At 42.7% G+C, this 21598-nt stretch overlaps 1 protein-coding gene across 2 annotated transcripts in view; it reads right to left on the bottom strand.

Moving 5' to 3' along the window:
• Positions 1-361: 361 nt before the first annotated feature.
• The window catches only part of samd10b (sterile alpha motif domain containing 10b), an 84457-nt gene continuing 63220 nt past the window's right edge, over positions 362-21598 (bottom strand). Inside the window, exons 4-5 of one of the 2 annotated variants that reach the window (XM_081386334.1) lie at positions 19477-19617; positions 362-2596 (exon numbers count right to left, since the gene is read on the bottom strand). In XM_081386334.1, coding sequence (XP_081242460.1) covers positions 2574-2596; positions 19477-19617 — 164 coding nt within the window. In that variant the 3' untranslated portion in view covers positions 362-2573. Of the gene's footprint in view, positions 2597-13035; positions 13147-19476; positions 19618-21598 lie in introns of those variants that run through there. The other variant, XM_081386335.1, reaches the window with a different exon arrangement.

The following is a 21598-nucleotide window of genomic DNA, read 5'->3' as shown; positions in this document are numbered from 1 at the left end:
ACAAAAAAACACACTGGAGACCATGAAAGAGCAGGAGATAAAGCATCCCAACATAATATAGACGAGAACCAACCATAAGCTGAAACAAATGGGGATTAAAGCACATGAGGCCAAATCAAAAACCATGACAACAAACAAAGGAAAACTCAAACTAAGAAAAAACAGGGAAAACACAGATGAAATCAGACAATTAATGATTTGATCGAAGACATGTAGCCTTGGTGAGCATAAGAGACTTCAAAAACTTTTTTAAATTTTGAACAGTAGTATACATTTATATTTAAGATTTATGTTTAGATTTAAAATTTAGATGCATATTTATTTTTTAAAATATATTTAACACAGTTAACTTTGCATTTGGATGACCATACTATAATTGTTTCAATCAATTGTGAAAGAGAAAATTTCCATATGAAAAATCTTTATTTTTTAAAACTTTATTCCAAAACACACATATACATCTGTCTTTGCCACACCATGTCTTGTATAATCATGTTGGTAGCAGGTCATTACATAACCGATGTTAATTTCCCTCATTTTTGCATAACAAGATTGAAAAGAAACCATTGCTTGTCTGGAGAGAAAAAATGCTTGTGTGTCAGGATGCAGGAATCAGCAAAACACTCTGGAAAACCATCTTTTATTATGTCAAATCAATTTCAGAGAGAATTCCGGCCTGACAGTCCCACATAAACACTTTTAACTTGGATGAACTGAACTGGTTTGTGTCAACTGGCCAGATTTCCATCAGCTTTGAGTACATTTTGAAAAGGCATTGAACAATGACTGGTGTCATGAGCATCAGATAATCACTTCGAGATTCCAACTGCTTTGTGAAAATGAGATTTTACTGTAACTCAGCCCTGTTCTCTAAACACAGACAAACATTCGAGCCTCCTAAACAAACATGCTACTGCATCACAGTGAAGTTCAGTGGAGCATTCTGGATTTTACCAAACTAATGGCAAAATCACAAAATGGAAAGAATTACAGTTTATTCTCTCCAAAAAAGGTCATTTATCATACCAAAGGAAATATAGAAAATACTTAACATGCCTTCTTGCGTTCTTGATGATAACAAACCTCATTACTCAAAAGTTCACACAGCCAGCTACATTTCAATCATTTAAAGTTGACTTTTGGATTTAGTATGTTGGGAAACACAACTGCCATGTTCATACTGAACCAACAAAAACCAACATGGTTAAATACCCCGGTGACCGATCTAATGAAACCCAACAACTATTTGGTGTTCTCTACTACTAATCTACTGCTCTGTCATTACAATAGTTCACCTGAACAAAAAAAAAAAAACTGAATATACTTGCAGAGTTACGAATTGCTTCATCTTGGAACGAGACACCAAATTGAGCTAGAATCTAGAAGCATTTGATTGCGTAGAGTATGTTGCAGACCTAAAGATTCTGATTGTAAGGTAGCTACTCGAAAAACAGGTCTAGCCATGCAGACATGTGGCAGCGCCTTACATTATTGCTTTGTAAAGGAGGACAACTGGGACTTCTATGAGTGACAATGATCTAGACACATACTGTAACTCCTAGAGTAAATTTATATTCATATTCGGATTCTTTGATATATTAGGAGAAAACCTGAACATCTACATTGTGTGCAAGATTTCAACATGACACTGAAATCAAAAATATAACTTAGTGCATTCATGAAGGTAACAGCAGGAACAACATAGAAAGCAAAATAACATCCTGAGAAGGAAATAAAAATGGTGGTTGGTTTTTAAGTGTGCAGATCTGATAAAATTAACATTCAATGTTCATTTTTAAACAAATCATTAATCACAAATCACAGTCAATATCCAGTTTCAGATCATGTTATCATAGTTTTTGTCAGTGTGAACATCCCTTTAGTCTGTTGTGTAGAAGTCAGGAATGGGGAAATGTTGGATAATCAAACTTCATGCCCTATTCTACATGTAATTCTCTTTCTTACATCTGCAAATGGAATGATACAATCTATTGTGAGAGGTAGGAGGAATTGTCTGTTGTTCCCACACTTGTAGAAACAGGATTTATTCAGCACTGCATCTACATCCATTCTGAGCAAGTGATGCTGGGTCAAAAGAGCAGGGCTATCAGACAACTGTACACTTTAAACCTCAGGGAATCAAGAGGTGTCGCTCCCTTAACATGATCTGAGATTTGGATCTGAGATCAACTTCTTTGAGAGGTCTTGATCCAATCCAAGTCCTTACTCTTGTCTGACAGAGCTCTGCTTGGTTGTCTAGGTTTTGTAGAGATGACGTGAGACTTGAATCTTATCACTATATTACAGGTTTAGAGTCCGACTTTGTCCTTTTGAGTCTTTGAAACCCCATCCAGTTTTGCATAAAAAGATGGTCCTGTCTGTTAAATTGGTGTGGAGTTAACAGTCTCCTCTACAGCTCCACCGCCAGGCAGATTCTCTCTCTCTCTCTCTCTCTCTCTCTCTCTCTCTCTCTCTCTCTCTCTCTCTCTCTCTCTCTGGCTGTCTGTCTGTAGCAGGAACAAGGCCTCTTGTATCCGCCGGGAAGACGAGAGAGCTGCCAAAAGGATAGTGAGCTAAGAAATGTTGCCGAAGGAAGCTGTAAAGAGAGAAAAGAGACCGGAGAATGAAAAAGAGCATAAATTATTCATGTGATTGCAGGAAATAACATGTAGAGAAGGGATGTGCATCACAGAACCTCTGTTGTTAGACATTTACTCACTATCTCAAACCTTACCTTCTCATCTATAAGATCCCTCTGGACCTCCATGTTCTCCCAACTAATGTGCATTTTATCAGGGAGATATTCAAAGCCTTAAAAACACCCCCATATATAACCTTGTATCGTGTGCACATTTCAGATGTGAAGGCTGTTTCTAAAGGTACACTCTTAAAAATAAAATGGCAATTGAAGAACTTTTCAGTGAATAGTTCTCAAAAGAGCAATTTTTTTAGTGCGAAGAACATTAATCTAAAGAACCCTTTTCCACTATAAAGAACATTTTTTGCTATGGAAAGACTGTATGGATGTTAAAGGTTCTTCATGGAATCATTGATGCCAATAAATAACCTTTATTTTCAGAAACCTTTATTTGTCCACAATCCCAAGGGAGCATACTGTATATCCCTCTATGGTACGCAATATGATATCAGTGAGGAAAAAATAGTTTGTTAGGTTTTTCCTGTTTAAAAATGGACACTATAACAATATCAATAAACATCATTATTTTTTAAATTTATTTATTAATTAAAAGTTTGTTGCCTCAAGGCAACATTGTACCACAATGGACAAATTTAAACATTTGACATTTTCATGAAGAAAAAATGTATTAATTTATTGAAAACATCAATTTCTTTAACTAAACACTTGAACAAACATATTTATCAAGTTTTTAATGAATTACACATTTCATATTTAATAAAAAGTAACATTTATTATCCAGCTGTTGCCCTCAGGCAACATTGTACCATCGTGGAACGCAAGTACTATAAACCATCATATCATCAAGTTATCATATCAAAACATTACAATCGGTGTTGTTTCAAGGTAAAACATTAACAATCACCATAACCTTATCCTAATATGAACATCATCCTAACTCTGCTGTCTCTCCGGTAGAGGAGCCAGGCCTCAACAACAGCAAGATCAAACATGTGGAAGACCTCCCTGGCCGACCTAATGACCCGTGTGGGGTCAGGGGGGGCCTGACTGGAGCCCTCCGATTATCCGAGACCCCCAGAATTAGCGCCGCCTTCATCCTCAGTTTGGCGCCACTCGCCCCTGTCCCACTAACCCACTATTTATCCGATTGCCCACTATAGTGGCAAAATGTCCCATCGACCCCCGCTGACCAATCACAAGCCACGCCCCCGTCCCACGGACCCACTATTTGTCCGATTACCCACTATAGTGGCCAAATGTCCCCTCGACCCCCGCTGACCACTTACAAGCCACGTCCCCGTCCCACGAACCAACTATTTGTCCGATTGCCCACTATAGTGGCCAAATGTCACGTTGACCCCCCTGACCGGTCCCAAGCCACGCCCCCATCCCACGAACCAACTATTTGTCCGATTACCCACTATAGTGGCCAAATGTCCCATCGACCCCCGCTGACCAATCACAAGCCACGCCCCCGTCCCACGGACCCACTATTTGTCCGATTACCCACTATAGTGGCCAAATGTCCCCTCGACCCCCGCTGACCACTTACAAGCCACGCCTCCGTCCCACGAACCAACTATTTGTCCGATTGCCCACTATAGTGGCCAAATGTCCCGTTGACCCCCCTGAACGGTCCCAAGCAATGCCCCCGTCCCTCGGACCCACTAATTGTCCGATTACCCACTATAGTGGCCAAATGACCAGTCGGCCCCCGCTGACCACTCACAAGCCATGCCCACGTCCCACAAACCCACTATTTGCCCGATTTCCCACTATGGTGGCCAAATGTCCCATCGAACCATGCTGAGTTTTCAGTTTGCAAAAATGCAAATACATTTAGATAATTCAAACTTCTTTCCTTACAAATAAAATATACTTTCAAGTATTCAAACCTAGTATGCCTGGTATGGCCTTATGTGATTCCATTATGGTACAATGTTGCCTCGAGGCAACATGCAGTTTTATGTAATTTCCTATGAAATATTTGATGATATATAATGTAAAGTTTTTGAAAATACATCTTTACTTACCAATGAAGGTGACTGATTTTTTGTAACTGATTATCTGGACAGAAATTAGTGAAAAATGCCCTTTTCAGTGGAGAAAATATGGAGCCATGTGACATGTGCACGTGTGCTGAAAGAGGGACCAAAATGGACCCCTGTGGGTCATTTGTCCACTCTTTTGCATTTTCATCAGTTAGTATTTGAGTTCCCCTACCCTTAGAGAGCATTGACCAATTAAATTTTATTACGTTTTTATTATAAAAAACGTCTCGGTTACTGATGTAACCCTCGTTCCCTGAAGGAGGGAACGGGAGACGTAACGTCGACGTGACGACGTAATTGGGATCACTTCAGGGAGCCCTATCAACTTCGAGTGTCTACAGAACAAGCCAATGAACGTTGGCGTGCGTGAATCGCGTCACGCGCCCCGCCCCGCCGCGCGGGTATAAACAGGAAGCGGGCGCACGCACACATTGTTTTTCGCTGAGGAGCCGAGATTTGTGACGGCCATGCAGCGATGGTCAGCAACGGTGGCGACGGGACGTTACGTCTCCCGTTCCCTCCTTCAGGGAACGAGGGTTACATCAGTAACCGAGACGTTCCCTTTCAGTCGCTCACGTTCGACGTAACGTCGACGTGACGACATAATTGGGATCCCATGGAAAACGCCACGGTTGCTGCCACATCCAGCGCCCTACGCAAGACTCTCAGACCCCCAACTGCTGGGGCGGAAGATCTGCGTAGAGGGAGTTCAACTGCTGTTCCATTATACCCCACACAGCGGAACTCTTGGATAACACTGGGAAAGCGTACCTCTCCAGGGGAAAGAACGCTGCGGAGCCACATCCTGCCCGAAGGGAGGTAACATGTGGAGAATACACATATGGACTGGCCGAAGGGGCAGTGCGACATATGGAATGTCACTGGGGTGGCTCCACCCGAAGGGGGAGACACACCGGACAGTGACGGCAGAGCAGACTCTGCCAAGGGAAGACACGGGCTCACCGCAGGGAACTGGTCGTGGAAGAATACACATATGGGATCGCCGCAGGGATCACCACATATGGAACCCAGCCTAGCACAAGTTACACAAGCATACGAGCACTAGGCCTGGCGTCGGACGCTCCGCAACGTCCGACTGCCGAAGGGGTGCGGAGGAACTCACAGGGTTCGCCAATGGGGAACTCGACTGGAGTAAAAAGCGCACGTATCCGTTCCTAGGAAGGGAGTGGCGCAGCAAGCCGACACTAGAGCGGGAACTTCGGTGTTACCGGCTAGTAGAAGCGAGCACACAGGAAGAAACCGGCTCAACACGTAAGCTATAAAACCTAGCGAACGTGTTAGGTGTTGCCCAGCCCGCAGCTCTACAGATGTCTGTCAGCGAGGCGCCGTGAGCCAGCGCCCAGGAAGAAGCGACACTCCTAGTGGAGTGGGCTTTCAACCCAGGCGGGCAGGGCACGCCTTGGGCTTCGTAAGCCAAGGCGATGGCATCCACTATCCAGTGGGCCATCCTCTGCTTGGAGACAGCCTTCCCTTTCTGCTGGCCTCCGTAACAGACGAAGAGCTGATCTGAGGTCCTGAGGCTTTGCGTTCTGTCCACGTACAGACGCAGAGCGCGAACGGGACAGAGAAAAGCCAGGGCTGGGTCTGCCTCCTCCGAAGGCAGCGCTTGCAGGTTCACTACCTGGTCCCGGAAGGGAGTGGTAGGAACCTTGGGCACGTATCCGGGCCGGGGTCTCAGGATGACGTGAGAGTTATTCGGGCCGAATTCTAGGCACGATTCGTCGACCGAAAATGCATGCAGGTCCCCTACCCTCTTGATAGAGGCCAATGCAACCAGGAGTATTGTCTTACAGGACAGAATTTTTAACTCAGCTGATTGCAGAGGCTCAAAGGGTGGTCTCTGAAGTGCCGAAAGGACCAGAGACAAGTCCCAAGAGGGTATAGAGAGTGGGCGAGGAGGATTCAGTCTCCTCGCTCCCCTCAGGAACCTGACGATCAGGTCATGCTTTCCCAAAGACTTACCATCAACAGCATCGTGATGTGCGGCAATAGCGGCAACATACACTTTAAGGGTGGAGGGAGACAGCCTTCGTTCCAGCCCTTCTTGCAGGAAGGAAAGCACGGCTCTGATCGAGCAAGATCGGGGGTTCTCCTCGTGAGAGGAGCACCAGTCAACGAACAGGTTCCACTTCAACGCATAGAGGCGCCTCGTAGAGGGGGCTCTAGCGGAAGTGATGGTGTCAACTACCGCAGGGGGTAGGTCACCTAGAACCTCCGTGTCCCGTCCAGGGACCAGACATGGAGTTTCCAGAGGTCTGGACGCGGGTGCCATAAGGTGCCCCGTCTCTGAGAGAGCAGGTCTTCTCTCAGAGGAATGGGCCAGGGAGGGGCTGTCGCGAGGAGCACTAGTTCCGGGAACCAGGTCCGGTTGGGCCAATACGGCGCAACTAACAAGACCTGCTCCTCGTCCTCCCTGACTTTGCACAAGGTCTGTGCAAGAAGGCTCACTGGGGGAAACGCATACTTGCGAAGGCCCTGGGGCCAGCTGTGTGCCAGAGCATCCGTGCCGAGGGTCCCCTCGGTCAGAGAATAGAACAACTGGCAATGAGACGTGTCCGGGGCGGCAAACAGATCTACCTGAGCGGTCCCGAAGCGCCTGAAAATCAGCTGGACCACCTGGGGATGGAGTCGCCATTCTCCCGGTAGCACCTGCTGCCGTGAGAGCTCGTCGGCTGCACGGTTGAGCAGGCCCGGAATGTAAATGGCACGAAGCGACCTCAGATGCTTCTGACTCCAGAGGAGGAGATGGCGGGCGAGTTGTGACATGCGGCGGGAACGTAGACCACCTTGGCGGTTGATGTACGCAACGGTCGCAGTGCTGTCCGTACGGACCAGTACGTGCTTGCCTAGTAGCAGCGTTTTGAAACGGCTCAGTGCAAGACGTACTGCTAACAACTCGAGGCAGTTGATGTGCCAATGCAGTTGAGGCCCCGTCCACAGACCTGAAGCTGCATGCCCGTTGTACGTGGCCCCCCAGCCGGTGGTAGAGGCATCCGTGGAGACCACAGAGTGCCTGGACACTTGTTCCAGGGGAACACCTGCCCGCAGGAAGGAAGGGTCCGACCACAAGCTGAGAGTTTGGCGACAGTGCGGAGTCACTTGGACCCGGCACGAGCCGCTCTGCCACGCCCATCTCGGGACTCGATCGTGGAGCCAGTGTTGGAACGGCCTCATATGAAGCAATCCGAGCGGCGTAACCGCGGCTGCAGATGCCATATGCCCCAGGAGCCTCTGAAACAGTTTCAGTGGTGCCGCTGTTCTGCGTCTGAGCGTGCTCACGCAGTTCAACACTGACTGGACACGGGCCTCGGTGAGGCGCGCTGTCATGTTGATCGAGTCCAACTCCATACCAAGAAAAGAGATCCTCTGCCCGGGGGTGAGTTTGCTCTTTTCCCAGTTGACCCGAAGCCCTAGGTGGCTGAGGTGACTGAGCACCATGTCCCTGTGTTCGCACAACTGCTCTCTCGACTGGGCCAGAATAAGCCAGTCGTCGAGGTAGTTGAGGATGCGAACACCACGCTCGCACATGGGAGCAATGGCCGCCTCCGCGACTTTCGTGAAGACGCGGGGCGACAGGGCCAGCCCGAAGGGTAAGACCTTGTACTGATATGCCCGTCCCTCGAACGCAAAGCGGAGAAACGGTCTGTGTCGAGGGAGAATCGAGACATGAAAGTACGCGTCCTTCAGGTCGATCGCTGCAAACCAATCTTGGGACGGATGCATTTGAAAATGCGTTTCTGCGTAAGCATCTTGAACGGTAGCCTGTGAAGGGACCGGTTCAGGACGCGCAGGTCCAAGATTGGTCGTAACCCACCACCTTTCTTGGGTACAATGAAGTACGGGCTGTAGAAGCCGGTCTTCATATCGGCTGGAGGGACCGGCTCGATCGCGTCCTTCGCCAGTAGGACTGCGATCTCTGCCCTGAGCACAGGGGCATTGTCCGCCAGAACACGGGTGAACAGGATGCCCTTGAAAGCAGGGGGGCGCCGGGCGAACTGAATCGCATAGCCGAGTCTGATGGTACGGATGAGCCAGCGAGACGGGCTGGGAAGCGTTAACCAGGCTCCCAGAGACCGAGCAAGCGGGACTAACGGCACCACAGACGTACCCGGGGTGGGGCAGCGCGGCGGAATGCAGGGACCCGACTCGGACGGCACAGCGGCCCGAAGTGGGGTCTGAGTGTGTGGTGCAGCACATACCTGCTTCCGTCGAAGGGCAGAGTGAGTGTGAGGAGGCGAGAGCACGTCCGGAACACAGCCACTGCTGCTCACTGGCGATGAAAGAGGGGCTCGGGAGTGACAAGGCATGGCGGCGTCGTCGACTGCCAAGCGCGCCCTCTTGGGGCCCAGAGGTTTCAGAAATTGCTCTTTTTTTGAAAATGTGGGTACCACTGACCCGTGGGTCAGTGGCGGAACAAAAAGAAAAGGAAACAAAAGATTCTCCGCCCGGCCCTCCACCGGGGGAAGGAGTGGCGCCTTCGCCATCTCCTGAAGAGCAACTTGATCCACCTCCGGGCCGCCCGTCTCAGGGTCGTTTGCACCGTCGCTTGCCTCCTGGTTTGGCAGCGGCCTGGACGGGCGGGGTCGGCTTCCTACGGCTTGCTCCGCGCTGAGGCCTGGATGGTTGCTGCTGCTGCTGGGGCTTAGCGGGAGCGGAGGACGCCGCAGAAGGCCGACCTCGGCGACGAGTAGACGGAGGGTCTGCGGCCGGCGGACGGGTGGGAGCAGCAGCGGTCCGCCGGGGCAGGATGTGCCGGATGGCCTCCGTCTGCTTCTGTGCGGCCGAGAACTGTTGGGCAAAGCTCTCGACCGCGTCGCCGAACAACCCAACCTGGGAAAGAGGGGCATCCAGGAACCGATATTTATCGGTGTCCCTCATATCCGCCAGGTTGAGCCAAAGGTGGCGCTCCTGGACCACCAAGGTGGACATCGCCTGACCGACAGAACGTGCGGTTTCCTTCGTCGCCCGGAGGGCGAGGTCGGTTGCCACACGGAGCTCCCGGAGGAGCTCTGGGTCAGAACCACCCTCGTTCATGTCCATGAGCGCCTGGGCCTGGTGGACCTGCAAGAGCGCCATGGCATGGAGGGCGGAAGCAGCCTGTCCACAGGCCTTGTAAGCCTTCGCCGTTAGACCGGACGAAAACTTACAGGCCTTGGACGGGAGGCGTGGATTACCCCGCCAAGAGGAAGCGGACGCCGGACACAGCTGCATCGCGACGGCCCGCTCCACCGGGGGGATATCCACATACCCCTTAGCTGCCCCGCCGTCGAGGGTGGCGAGGGGTGAGGAGCCACTAGAACGGCTTCGGGCACTATACGGTGCCTTCCACGTCCTAGAAAGCTCCTCATGCACTTCCGGAAAGAAAGGTACCGGGGCGGCGCACTGAGAACCAGCACGGCCCGCCCCGAGAAACCAATCGTCCAACCGAGAAGGTTCGGGACGTGGTGGAGGATTCCACGCAAGCCCGACCTTCTCGGCGGCCCGGGAAAGCATAGCAGTCCATTCTGGATCCGGCTCGGACAACGCTACACACCCCGAGGGGGGCAACGCAGCCGAGTCGTCATTTCCAGAGGACAGCTCCCCCTCCGATGCTGCGATCGACATCTGGTCATCAGCCGGAGCCCCAAAGGAAACGGTTGGCCGTTCCGGAGAAGGACCAAGACGTTCACTAAGGAGCCCCAATGGCGACAGCGCTTGTGAGGCGTGAGGGGCCTGCGGAGGATGACTCGACGGGGAAGGCCTCACGGTAATCCTCAGATCACCCTGGTCATGCACCGAAGTAGGTCTATTCTGCGGGGCAGAATAGACACTAGATCGGGGCATAGGCGAGGGGACTGCACCTCCCTTGAGGTAAGCGAGTCTCGATCTAAGCGCTGCGATAGTCATATTCCTGCAATGGGAACATGAACTATCCACAAAAGCTGCCTCAGCGTGTTGAATGCCCAAACACGAGAGGCAACTGCTGTGGCCATCTGCTGGCGCCAGGGAACGACGGCATCCAGAAACGCACAAGCGGAATGACATCTTGAAAAAGACGCAGGGTCACGCTTGTGTTGCTCTTTTAGTAAAAATAAAAAAGGTTGAAAAAATACTCTCTCAGTGCTAAGGCACCCAGGGGTAGCCGCGGTGTGAATAAACACACAAGGAAACGCCCACCGAACCGACACACACACACACAAACACAGAACAATAGTGCTGTGAAAACAGCAGTTTGTGAGCTGCAATGCTCGCGGCCACCGCTGATCGCGCCGTCACACCAACACTGTAGGCAGAGAGTAGATCTCTTTGAAGTCTTCAAGGGCTGAATCTCTTTGTAGACAGAAGTCTCACGAAAGCTCGGCTCCGAAGTGAAAGACAATGTGTGCGTGCGCCCGCTTCCTGTTTATACCCGCGCGGCGGGGCGGGGCGCGTGACGCGATTCACGCACGCCAACGTTCATTGGCTCGTTCTGTAGACACTCGAAGTTGATAGGGCTCCCTGAAGTGATCCCAATTACGTCGTCACGTCGACATTACGTCGAACGTGAGCGACTGAAAGGGAACCTAAAATAGACTATGTTGCCTGGAGGCAACACCGTACCATAGAGGGATATAAGAGTTTCATTTAATACCAGAAAGTACAGGGAAAAAAACTACTTTAATATCTGTATGTGCAACATTTTAGGCTATTTACAGACTCTCAAAGCCATACAGGTTTGCAAAGATATGAGGGTTCACTTGGCTGGCAGCCATTTTATAAGTAGACAATAGGCCATACAAAATAGTGATGGGAGAAACTGAGCTTTTTGAAACTCTGAATCAATTGAACCAATAGCTCTGTAGTGTTTAAGATACATACCAGGACATATCGCTTGAGAGTGGTTAACCCTTAAAAGCATACCTCAGGTCTTTAGTGACCCGGGACGTCATTCACTACCCTCCTCCTCCTCATTCATTTTTAAATTTACACATCAACCTTCTTAGTATATTCCTTAATCAATTCATTATAAACAATATAACAAGAAAAAAAAGTGACAGTGTCTGATACACAATGATAAAGTGACGTTTCATTCATAGTTACTGAGGCAGAAAACAAAAGAATAGGAAGAATCATCAGCAAAGCTTGAAATGGCTCAGTGATTTACTACAGAGCAAGTACTGAACGCAATCAAATATTAGTGTCTCTGTCACTTGATTCTGGATCTGGAGAAGAAGCTGTCAGTGATCAAAATATTGATTTTGAAGAAGTTGAAAATTATAGTTTTGAGAATATGTTTGAGATGGCGAATATGAGCCAGATGCTGAAATGTACTGGGAAATGAGCTCTGATGAGGACAGTGATGATGGCATGAAACATACCAAACTGAACCCTTCCAAGCTCCAAAGGTTAACAAAATATGCTTTATTTTATTCTTCTGTAATTATTACTCTAATATCAGGAGAGTTATATATTCACGACAGGTAGAGATCCATCCGTGTTAGATATAGATCCGGGTCACTAAAGACCCGAATATGTAATAATGATTGGCAAAACATTCATGCATTTAAGGGTTAAGGGTTTACCTTGAGATCAGCAGCGTCTAGTGTCAAACCACTGAAATTTCGATGACTTCAATTTTCTGAAATTATGTGACTTAATTGGCCAGTTTGATTCCACCAAATCAAAACAAAAGAGTCACAAAGGATTCAAAGTTGAATTTAATCAAAAGTGCCTACTACTAATACAAATACAGCTAATATCTATTGTCTGACAAAATTATGTTTCAATAACATACTTCAGATCACATGTACTGCAATATCTGACAACAATATCTGAGTGGTATATGTATTGCTTCTTTTGCAAAAATTACCCTAAAAATGGTTTCTGTCTCATTTAACCGATTTTACGCTTAACTGACTTCCATTCCTTCCAACATAAGCTCATTGGAAAAAGACGCCTGTACCTAAATTTTTGCAAAACTCGTACCGGTATACATACAATTCCCTGCATTTTCCAGCTGAAATGAACACTAGTGAAAGTAAAACACCAACAACTTTTAGTGCAAGATACATTTTGACGTTTTCATCACATAACCAGCTCCCTAAGGTTCTTGTAATGTAGTAAACTCACCAAGTACAGCATTGCACTTGCTACATTAGTGGCAGGCTGCCATTCGTCTCATTAGATTTAAAAAAAGAGCAAAAAACTGGTATGGATTTGCACAAATATTGTTCAAATTGTAATTTGACTAGTGTGTACTTTTCAAAATAAAAAATGCTTCAGAAACCCAAAATTCTTAACATTCAGATTTGCAGCAAGCCATCATTCATTCTGGAAGTGAGACAGACCGGCCAGATGTTGTTTGAGTGGAGGTTGTCTAACGGTAGCAATCATCATAATTCTCAAGAACATCATGGTTTGCTATATTTCTTATCTGTCACCAGCAGAGAGTGTTATCTGTGAAAAATGCAGGAAGGATCTTTTCATCAAGGGCAGAAACAAAAAGGACTAGACAAAATGAGATCACATCAGAATACATTATAACTGTAGCAGCTGACAGGAAAACCTGCATGTTTTATTTATTTATTTATTTATTTATTTATTTATTTTTTGGAATGCAATCAGTTCGGAGGGATTGTTAAAAAAAGCTTATTGCAATTTAGAGATGCGTTTCTTCCGGGCCTGGGCAATCAATGATAGTCTTGTTCAATCTGACGAGAAAGAACATATGAAAATGAAAGTTAAAAAAATATAAAAGTATGATGGAACGACCAATTCAAGTCCACGAACAATGGACAATCAGAGACAAACGCATTTAAGGAAAGGAACAGGTGGAATGGCTTGTGCTGCTGCGACAGCAAATGACACAGTGCCAAAGCTGCAGAAAGTCAGAATGATTGGTGAATGTGTGTTATCTGCAGCATGTCTCTGATGAAGACACCTGATTACTGATGCCCATCTAGTAACATTTACAATGGAAAGAGAGAGACCAGAGAAAGGGAGAAGGGGAGGAGTTAAGATACTGACCCACTACTTCCAAACAACCCGATTTCATTAGAAAAGTAGTTTTTTCAGTAAGCATGTGAATAATGTCTTAATTTAGCTAAGGCTTAGTCCTGGCTTAAAGGATTAGTTCACCTCAAAATGAAAATTTCCTGATAATTTACTCACCCCAATGCCATCCAAGATGTTCATGTCTTTTTTTTTCTTCAGTGGAAAATAAATTAAGTATTTTGAGGAAAACATTTCAGGATTTTTCTCCACACAATGGACTTCAAGTTCAAATCAATGCAGTTTCAAAGGGCTTTGAAGTGCTTCAAAGGGCTCTGCACGATCCCAGTCGAGAAATAAGGGTCTTATCTAGTGAAACGATCTGTCATTTTCTAAAAAAAATAATACAAATATATATACTTTTTAACCACAATTGTTCGTCTTGTGCTATTACGCCATCACGTTGGAAGCCCTAAGCCCTGTCTGTGAAACCAGGGCTATATGTCCTTGTTACACATTACATGTAGTTATGTAGGCCTACTGTAGTAATAATGTACTGTGTATATGTGAGCCGTTTACCGGTAACCTAAGACAAATTTCTATCACTGGTTAATAGATAATACATTTTTTTGAATTTGAATTTGAATTGAATAACTATAAATTACACATAATAACATGCATGCAACCAACCCTTAAACAAACTCTAATCCTATTGTTATGAACCCAGTATGGGTTATATTTGTGGGTTGTTTGTTTTTCCTTTGTTTGGTTTGCAGGATGGAGTTAGGGTGAGTGACGTCATTGATGACTGAGGAGTTACACCTGTGTTGGAGCTGATTTAATTATTCTTACTTTAATAAATGTTATTCCTTTTGATTATTATCCAACGTGTTGTCTCCTTCTTTGTCGCGGCTTGCGAGCCGGTCGTGACACTATAGTACATGCATTTAATTATTATTACTCAGTACTTAAATGTATAATTACGCTGAAACAAATAAACTATAAAATAAAGTGTAACCTTATATATTCTATTTAAATTACATATCATATTTATATTTGAAGAGTTCAGATCCAAAAGCCTCTAAGTGCCATCTGAAATTTTCTTCTAGAATGATCATTTTTATCAAGCTCGTATATTTAAGTTCAGTAATTCCACTTAAATGACAATTAATAGGTCATTTTCATTGCCATTTAAGTGAAATTACTGAACTTAAATATACGAGCTTGAAAAAAATGATCATTCTAGAAGAAAATTTCAGATGGCACTTAAAGGCTTTTGCATCTGAACTCATTTATCTGATATATAAAAATGCTGTGCTGTAGAAAGAGTCATTTTGAAATAACACAGGGTTGTCATAAATAAGTTTTGTTTTTGTCTGAATGTTTAAAAAAAGAAAGAAACAAGCTGAAAATGTGAATAGAGAAGCTTGTAGCAGATGTTGGGAAGGGCCTCAGGATGCTCTCCTGATGGAAACAGGCATATGGAAGAGACAAGCTGATTACGCTAGCGGATGTCTCAGGGAGTTTGTGTGGGTCGCTCTCAGAGACTTCCCGTCAGGTTCACAGTGTTTGCTACATCAACATTTAATTGGCTTGTTGAAGACTTATCATTTCACTGAGCATCACGAAATCCATCCTGTTTAACGATAAACAATTCTACATTTCCTATTGTGTTTAAAATGTCTTCAAAGTAGTACAATGACATTTCCCAGATCTTCATTTCCTGGTATGAAATGAAACATTAAAAGCCTTTCGATTTTACAGTTCTCCTAAATGGCATACAAGCAAAGTGCAAAGCAACGCACGTAAAAGATTCATGAAAACATGCATTAATATGTACAAACCCTTTTCAGGAAAAACGTCTACACAATATTAGTGTTTAAATACACATGAGGAGTCCCGAAGGCAATGAGCGACATCTCAAACACGACAATGAGACTAAAAAAAGAGACTTTTCCATCCAACTGACTTGTTTTGTTAACAGGAGCAAATGATTGCATTGTTTTCTATGATGAAGCAGTGGATCACATGTTTTTCTCTTTGTGTAAGATGTTTAAAGTCCAATACAATGGGGCGATTGGGTGGTAATTTAGAGAAGAGTAATAAGGTTTGGTGTTTCAATAGAAACAGCAATTATAGTGTTGGGAGAATCTGCCTCGCTCTCGGCTAGATTGCTTCGGTTTGAGGAAGGGATGAAGAGGGCTGAATTACTCGGCCTTGGAACCAAAAGAACAAAGCAATTTAGAAGAGTACAGAGGCAACATTTCAGAGCATAAATACCAGATAGCAATTGGACTGAAAGGTCAATCTAAGCCTCCGAATCACTCATGTGAGCGTTATGAGCTTTAACAGAGAGAGCAAGATAAGTCCATGTTGATCATTAATAAACAATGCTAAATTATTGGGCAGGGGACAGAAAGCTATTACCCTTACTGATGGTACATTGATATATACTTTAGACTTTTGCTAAATGTATAAAAGGAGCTGTTTTGTTAGCGGGCAGTCGTGTTCAGGACATATAAAGAGCTCAGGTTCAGGACATATAAAGGTTCAGGACATATAAAGAGCCGAGGTGTGTGCCGAACCTCTTCCCTCACATCTCTCACTCCACTTTCCTGCTAAATCTCCAATGTCCTGGTAAAGGAAAAAAAGCTGCTTAAAAAAGCAAATTTTCCAAAATGAGTTCTTGTTATTTTCACATTCTCCATTAAACAACCTTTAAAAAGATCTATGATTTGTTGGAGTCAGTAAAGCCAAAGTTGTTAGCCAGTTTTCTGAAGGTTCCAAACCAAAATCACCTAGCAAACATAACTTAAAATCCATGGTAATAACACCAAATTTGGCACACACCAAGTCCAAACCGATATCTATAGGGAAAATATATGTTCAACCTTTTCTGCATAGATAGTCTGAGAAGTGTGTCATTGGTCAAGGGCTACACATGTAGCAATCCATGTAGCAGAATCATCCAACAAAATATCAATAATAACAATAAATAACAAACTGCCCATCTCATGTTAACAAGTTTCTATGAAAAAGACATTTGTGAAAGAGTTTTTCTGCATGGATGTGTGGCCAGATTAATAGTGATCAACACAGCTATAGTAGCAAAGTTCCTTTTAATACAGTCATGACAGTTTCATATTGTGTCGATGCCCAAATATTGTTCAAGACTTGCAACATTAATGTCCACAACCATCTTGTTTCGGTGGTGGCACATTATCACTGAAGTAGTCATTAATAAGTTGAGCAAAATGTTCCACGTCAATTGCTCCGAGAAGATTAGCCGAACGCAGTGCATTTAAAGCATTAGCCACCGACTGAACACTCACTATCAACTTACAAAACAAGCATAAATTGACAAAATATTGAATGAAAAGCTTGAAAATTTGAAATGTATTTTTCATGTTTTCAGAGGATGGATGCTTTCATGACATCACAATGCACCACACTGGGTGTTATGATTAATCACGGAATATTACAATTGGTTAGCAACATGCTGGTTTTGTTAACATCGTGGGTATGAAAATCACATCTCATTGGTTCAGACTCATCGAGAATTCGCTAATTTTCTGTTCCACGGAAAAATAAAGTTATACAGGTTTGGAGCGACATGAGGGTGTGTAAATGATGACCGCATTTCAATTTTGGGTTGAACTATCCCTTAAATTCCCAAGAATTAAGAACCACATAAAAACCTCCAACATCAACACCAAAAACACTTGCCCCTTCAGTTAATTTACATCGACATCATCCAAAACGTAGATCAAGACCCTTTTATGGCCAGAGTGGTTGTCTAGTCTTTCACCCGATCAATATTTCATATTTTCATTCATGCCCACTGAATGAAAAATGACAGGCCGCTATAGACGGCCTCTCTTTAGACATCCGCTGGAAACCCTGCTGGCTGAGAGACGCGTCTAAGAATAAACTCGCACAAGCTGTGTCCTCCAGCCATGCCAGCCCAACGGTCCCCAGGAGACAGATTTAACTCGCACTGACAGGTGATGTCAACTATCAGAAACCAACTAATCAGCTTTGGCGGGACTTCTATTCGACCGTCCTCCTCTCTCAAACACCCTTCACCTGTTTGAACCCCCACACGAGTCCTCGGTTTGAACCTCAGGTGAGGATTTTTCCATTGGGTGGCTCAATTAGATTCCTTTATCACAGCACGGAGGCCAGGACTTGGTGAACTGTTAAATTAAATTTGCCCCCTAAGCTGTTGGTAGAATTCCCTGACACAGCGTTTAAGTGGTCTCTAATTCCCTCTCCTTGTTAATGTGGGGTACACTGGGGTTTGACACTTGCTGAGGCGGGAGTTCTGAGGACGTGTCTCGCTCCGAGGAGACCCTGATACTTTGTGTCTTTAACTACGGGTTGTCCTTTGAAACTTTGAAAGTTGGATTTAAGTGAGCTTCAAACAAAGAGACACTTAGAGGTTTTGCATCCCAAAAAAGACTTGCATCCCAAAAGACTCAATGCCGAATAAAACATGGATATACAGTGTGTTATGCTGGTAGCACTTTTCACTAAGGTTCCATTTGTTAACATTAGTTAACGACATTGGTTAACATGAACTGACAATGAAAAAAATACTTCTAAAGCATTTCTTAATGTCATTTAATGCTAATTTCATAAACAAAGTTTAATAAATACTGTAACAAATGTATTGCTCATTGTTAGTTAATGTTAATTAATGCATCAACTAATGGGATATTATACAACAGTGATTTCTGGTCTTCGAATTTAATTGGCTGATTTCTATTCTATTCTATTCTATTTAATTCTATTATTATAATTCATTAGTGCTGTCAAATCGATTAATCACGATTAATCACATCAAACATAAAATTATTTGTTTACATAATGTGTGTATATATATTATTGTGTTTATATATATTATATATATGTCTGTGTGTATATATATAAATATAATAATATACTGTACATACACACACGTATTATGTAAACAAATAATTTTATGTTTGATGTGATTAATCGTGATTAATCGATTTGACAGCACATATTATATTATATTATATAATATTATATAATATTATATTATATTATATTATATTATATTATATTATATTATATTATATGATATTATATTATATTATATTATATTATATTATATTATATTATATTATATTATATTATATTATATTATATTATATTATATTATATTATATTATATTATATTATATTATATTTGTGAATGGCTGATAATTCATTTATTACTTTAAAAAACCCTAACCAAGCATTACATGAAATGAAATGAAATTGAATTATTGCATGAAAATTAAAAATATAATACAAATATTTATATAAAAAAACAGTCTAATTAAAATGGTGCCAATATATATATATAGCCTATAATGTTGTTAGCCAAGATGTTGTAACACAATTTTGAGTTGCACCTCTCATTCACTTCCTCTGAAGAGTGATTAATATAATATAATATAATATAATATAATATAATATAATATAATATAATATAATATAATATAATATAATATAATATAATATAATATAATATAATATAATATAATATAATATAATATAATATGTAATTATATATACTTTTAGTAAAAAAAATTCTCTCTGTTCTCTGAATCCACTTGTGTTTGTTGGAAGTGCACACAATAAATAAAATGCATTATTATTGTTAGGGAAGTTGGGTTGTGCTTCATGCAACTTTTGAATGAGTCTCTGTCTCACATGGGCCATCCTTTAATGTCAACCGCAGTAATATTGTTTAGGTTGTGTCTGTTCCAGGTGCTGGAGTCTCACCTCTGCTGAGCAGCTGTAGGTTGCGCACCTCCTCTCGGACCTGAAGCTGTAGGACCTGCTGCAGGACCTCCTGTCTCAGCGTCTCCTGGATTATACCCATCCTCTCCAGCTTCTCTCCATTCAACCGCAGCAGGGCACGACCTGAAAAAGGGTATGAGTGACAGTGAAAAGTCAATGCCAGCTTTGTAAAATAGCTAGATGGAACAGAAAAGGATTATATCTGGAGAACATTTGATCAATAGTATGGAATTGGTTTACATTTCTTTAAATCCTCCTAGAAGCCATCAAATTAATGTCACAAGTCTTGCCAACAGAACAAGCCAACCTTAGAAAAAGTCTTTGAGATGTCTTTGAGGAACCAGACAATAAGACTTTCTCTTCCTGCTGTACAGTTTTAGCTCTGATGCTTCTAAGACATATAATTTTGGCCAATATATCATTTGTGCATAAAGCAATTCCATTGTTATACGCTCTGTGAAAAATAAAACCATCCATGGCGGTGGATTAAGAGAATGTCGACTATAAAAAAATAAACATAATGAATAATAATACAATTCATTTGTATGGCACCTGTCATACATATATTGCAGCACTGTAAAACCCAACAAGTTAACTCAACTCAAACCGATTAAGGAAACTGATTGCGGCAAACCATTTAAGTTTAAAAATAAATACATATGAGTATTGTGAACTTATATATATTGATGACTCAATATATATGATGACTCAATATATATAAGTTCACAATACTCATATGTATTTATTTTTAAACTTAAATGGTTTGCCGCAATCAGTTTACTCAATCGGTTTGAGTTGAGTTAACTTGTTGGGTTTTACAGTGAGCTAGTGTATAACAGATCAGAATAATAAGAAAAATACAGGGAATTAACCAAATAAATAAGACAAATAACAACAATAAAAAGCAACACAATTAAGGTTGAGAAAGAAATATTAACAAAAATATTGTAGAAAATGTTCAGTCTGATTAAACGGTCTAATTTAATTAAACAGTAAAAAGCAAAAAAGGAAAATAATAAGGTTGAGAAAAATAATAGAATAATATAAATATTCATTAATAATAATTTAAAAAAAATCAGTGTGATTAAAATGGTCCAATTAAAAAAAAGCATATACACTAGCCAAAGTAATATACAAATTATTATTTTGGCCAAATTCTGAAAGTAGTACAGCATGTATCCTTTGTACATTAGGTGATTCCAAAACAGTGGCGTGAAAATTCATCCAAGGTGGCAGATGGAAGATGAAGAGATAAATCTACTATAAAAAAAGGAAATAAAATAAATATAAGATAATAAAACAATTTATTTGTATAGCACCTTTCATACAAAGAATAATAGAATAATCAGAATAATAAAAAAAAATTGCAAATTGACCAAATAAATCAAATAAGACAAATAATTAAAGGGGTCTAATTAAAAAATTGTTCAGTAAACTATAAAATGTTAGGGTGTGGAATTATACGTGTGTGTTCAGTGTGCATGACATGTAAACTTCATCATCAACATAATAAGCGTGTAGCCAAATTTTTCTTCCTAACTCACACATGAGCCTTTTTTTTTTCTTGCACTAATTAGTTAAAAAAAGCTGACCAAACACACGAGCCAAACAAACTACTGAAGACTCAATAGCAATATACGCCTGAGTGACGGGTTAAGAGACACACACACTCTTAGTTTAAACCAGTGCAAAGACATTTTAATCACTCATAACTTCTGGAGAGAAATAGCACAGACACGCTAAGTATTCACGTCAAAACTTAAATATAGCTTAGGCTTAAGTTGTAACATGCTATTGTAGACCGTTATTTGAAATTAATTGTGAGTTGCATCTCTCATTCGCACAACAACTCTCTTTTCCATTTCGACTAGCATGCTACCTTTTAGCTGCCTAAGTAAGCAGTAGACAGCAAAGCAGCTTAGCTTTGCAACAGAGAGTTTATTTACATCATAAAGCCTGCTCACGTCCCTCACTGTCCCGTCACTGTCAGAGCCTCGTCCTCAAAAAAACATGAGAATTTATTGTCAATCGCCCCGAATGCGCTCGCTCTAATTAAGCGCATAAATCATCTTTTTCTCTCTTACAATATAATCATCCATCCTCA

This window comes from Scardinius erythrophthalmus (genome assembly GCF_964197995.2).
Source record: "Scardinius erythrophthalmus genome assembly, chromosome: 15".
NCBI classification, from domain to species: Eukaryota; Metazoa; Chordata; class Actinopteri; order Cypriniformes; family Leuciscidae; genus Scardinius; species Scardinius erythrophthalmus.
Note: the sequence above shows the minus strand (reverse complement) of the source record. Positions and strands in the feature narration are given on the sequence as shown.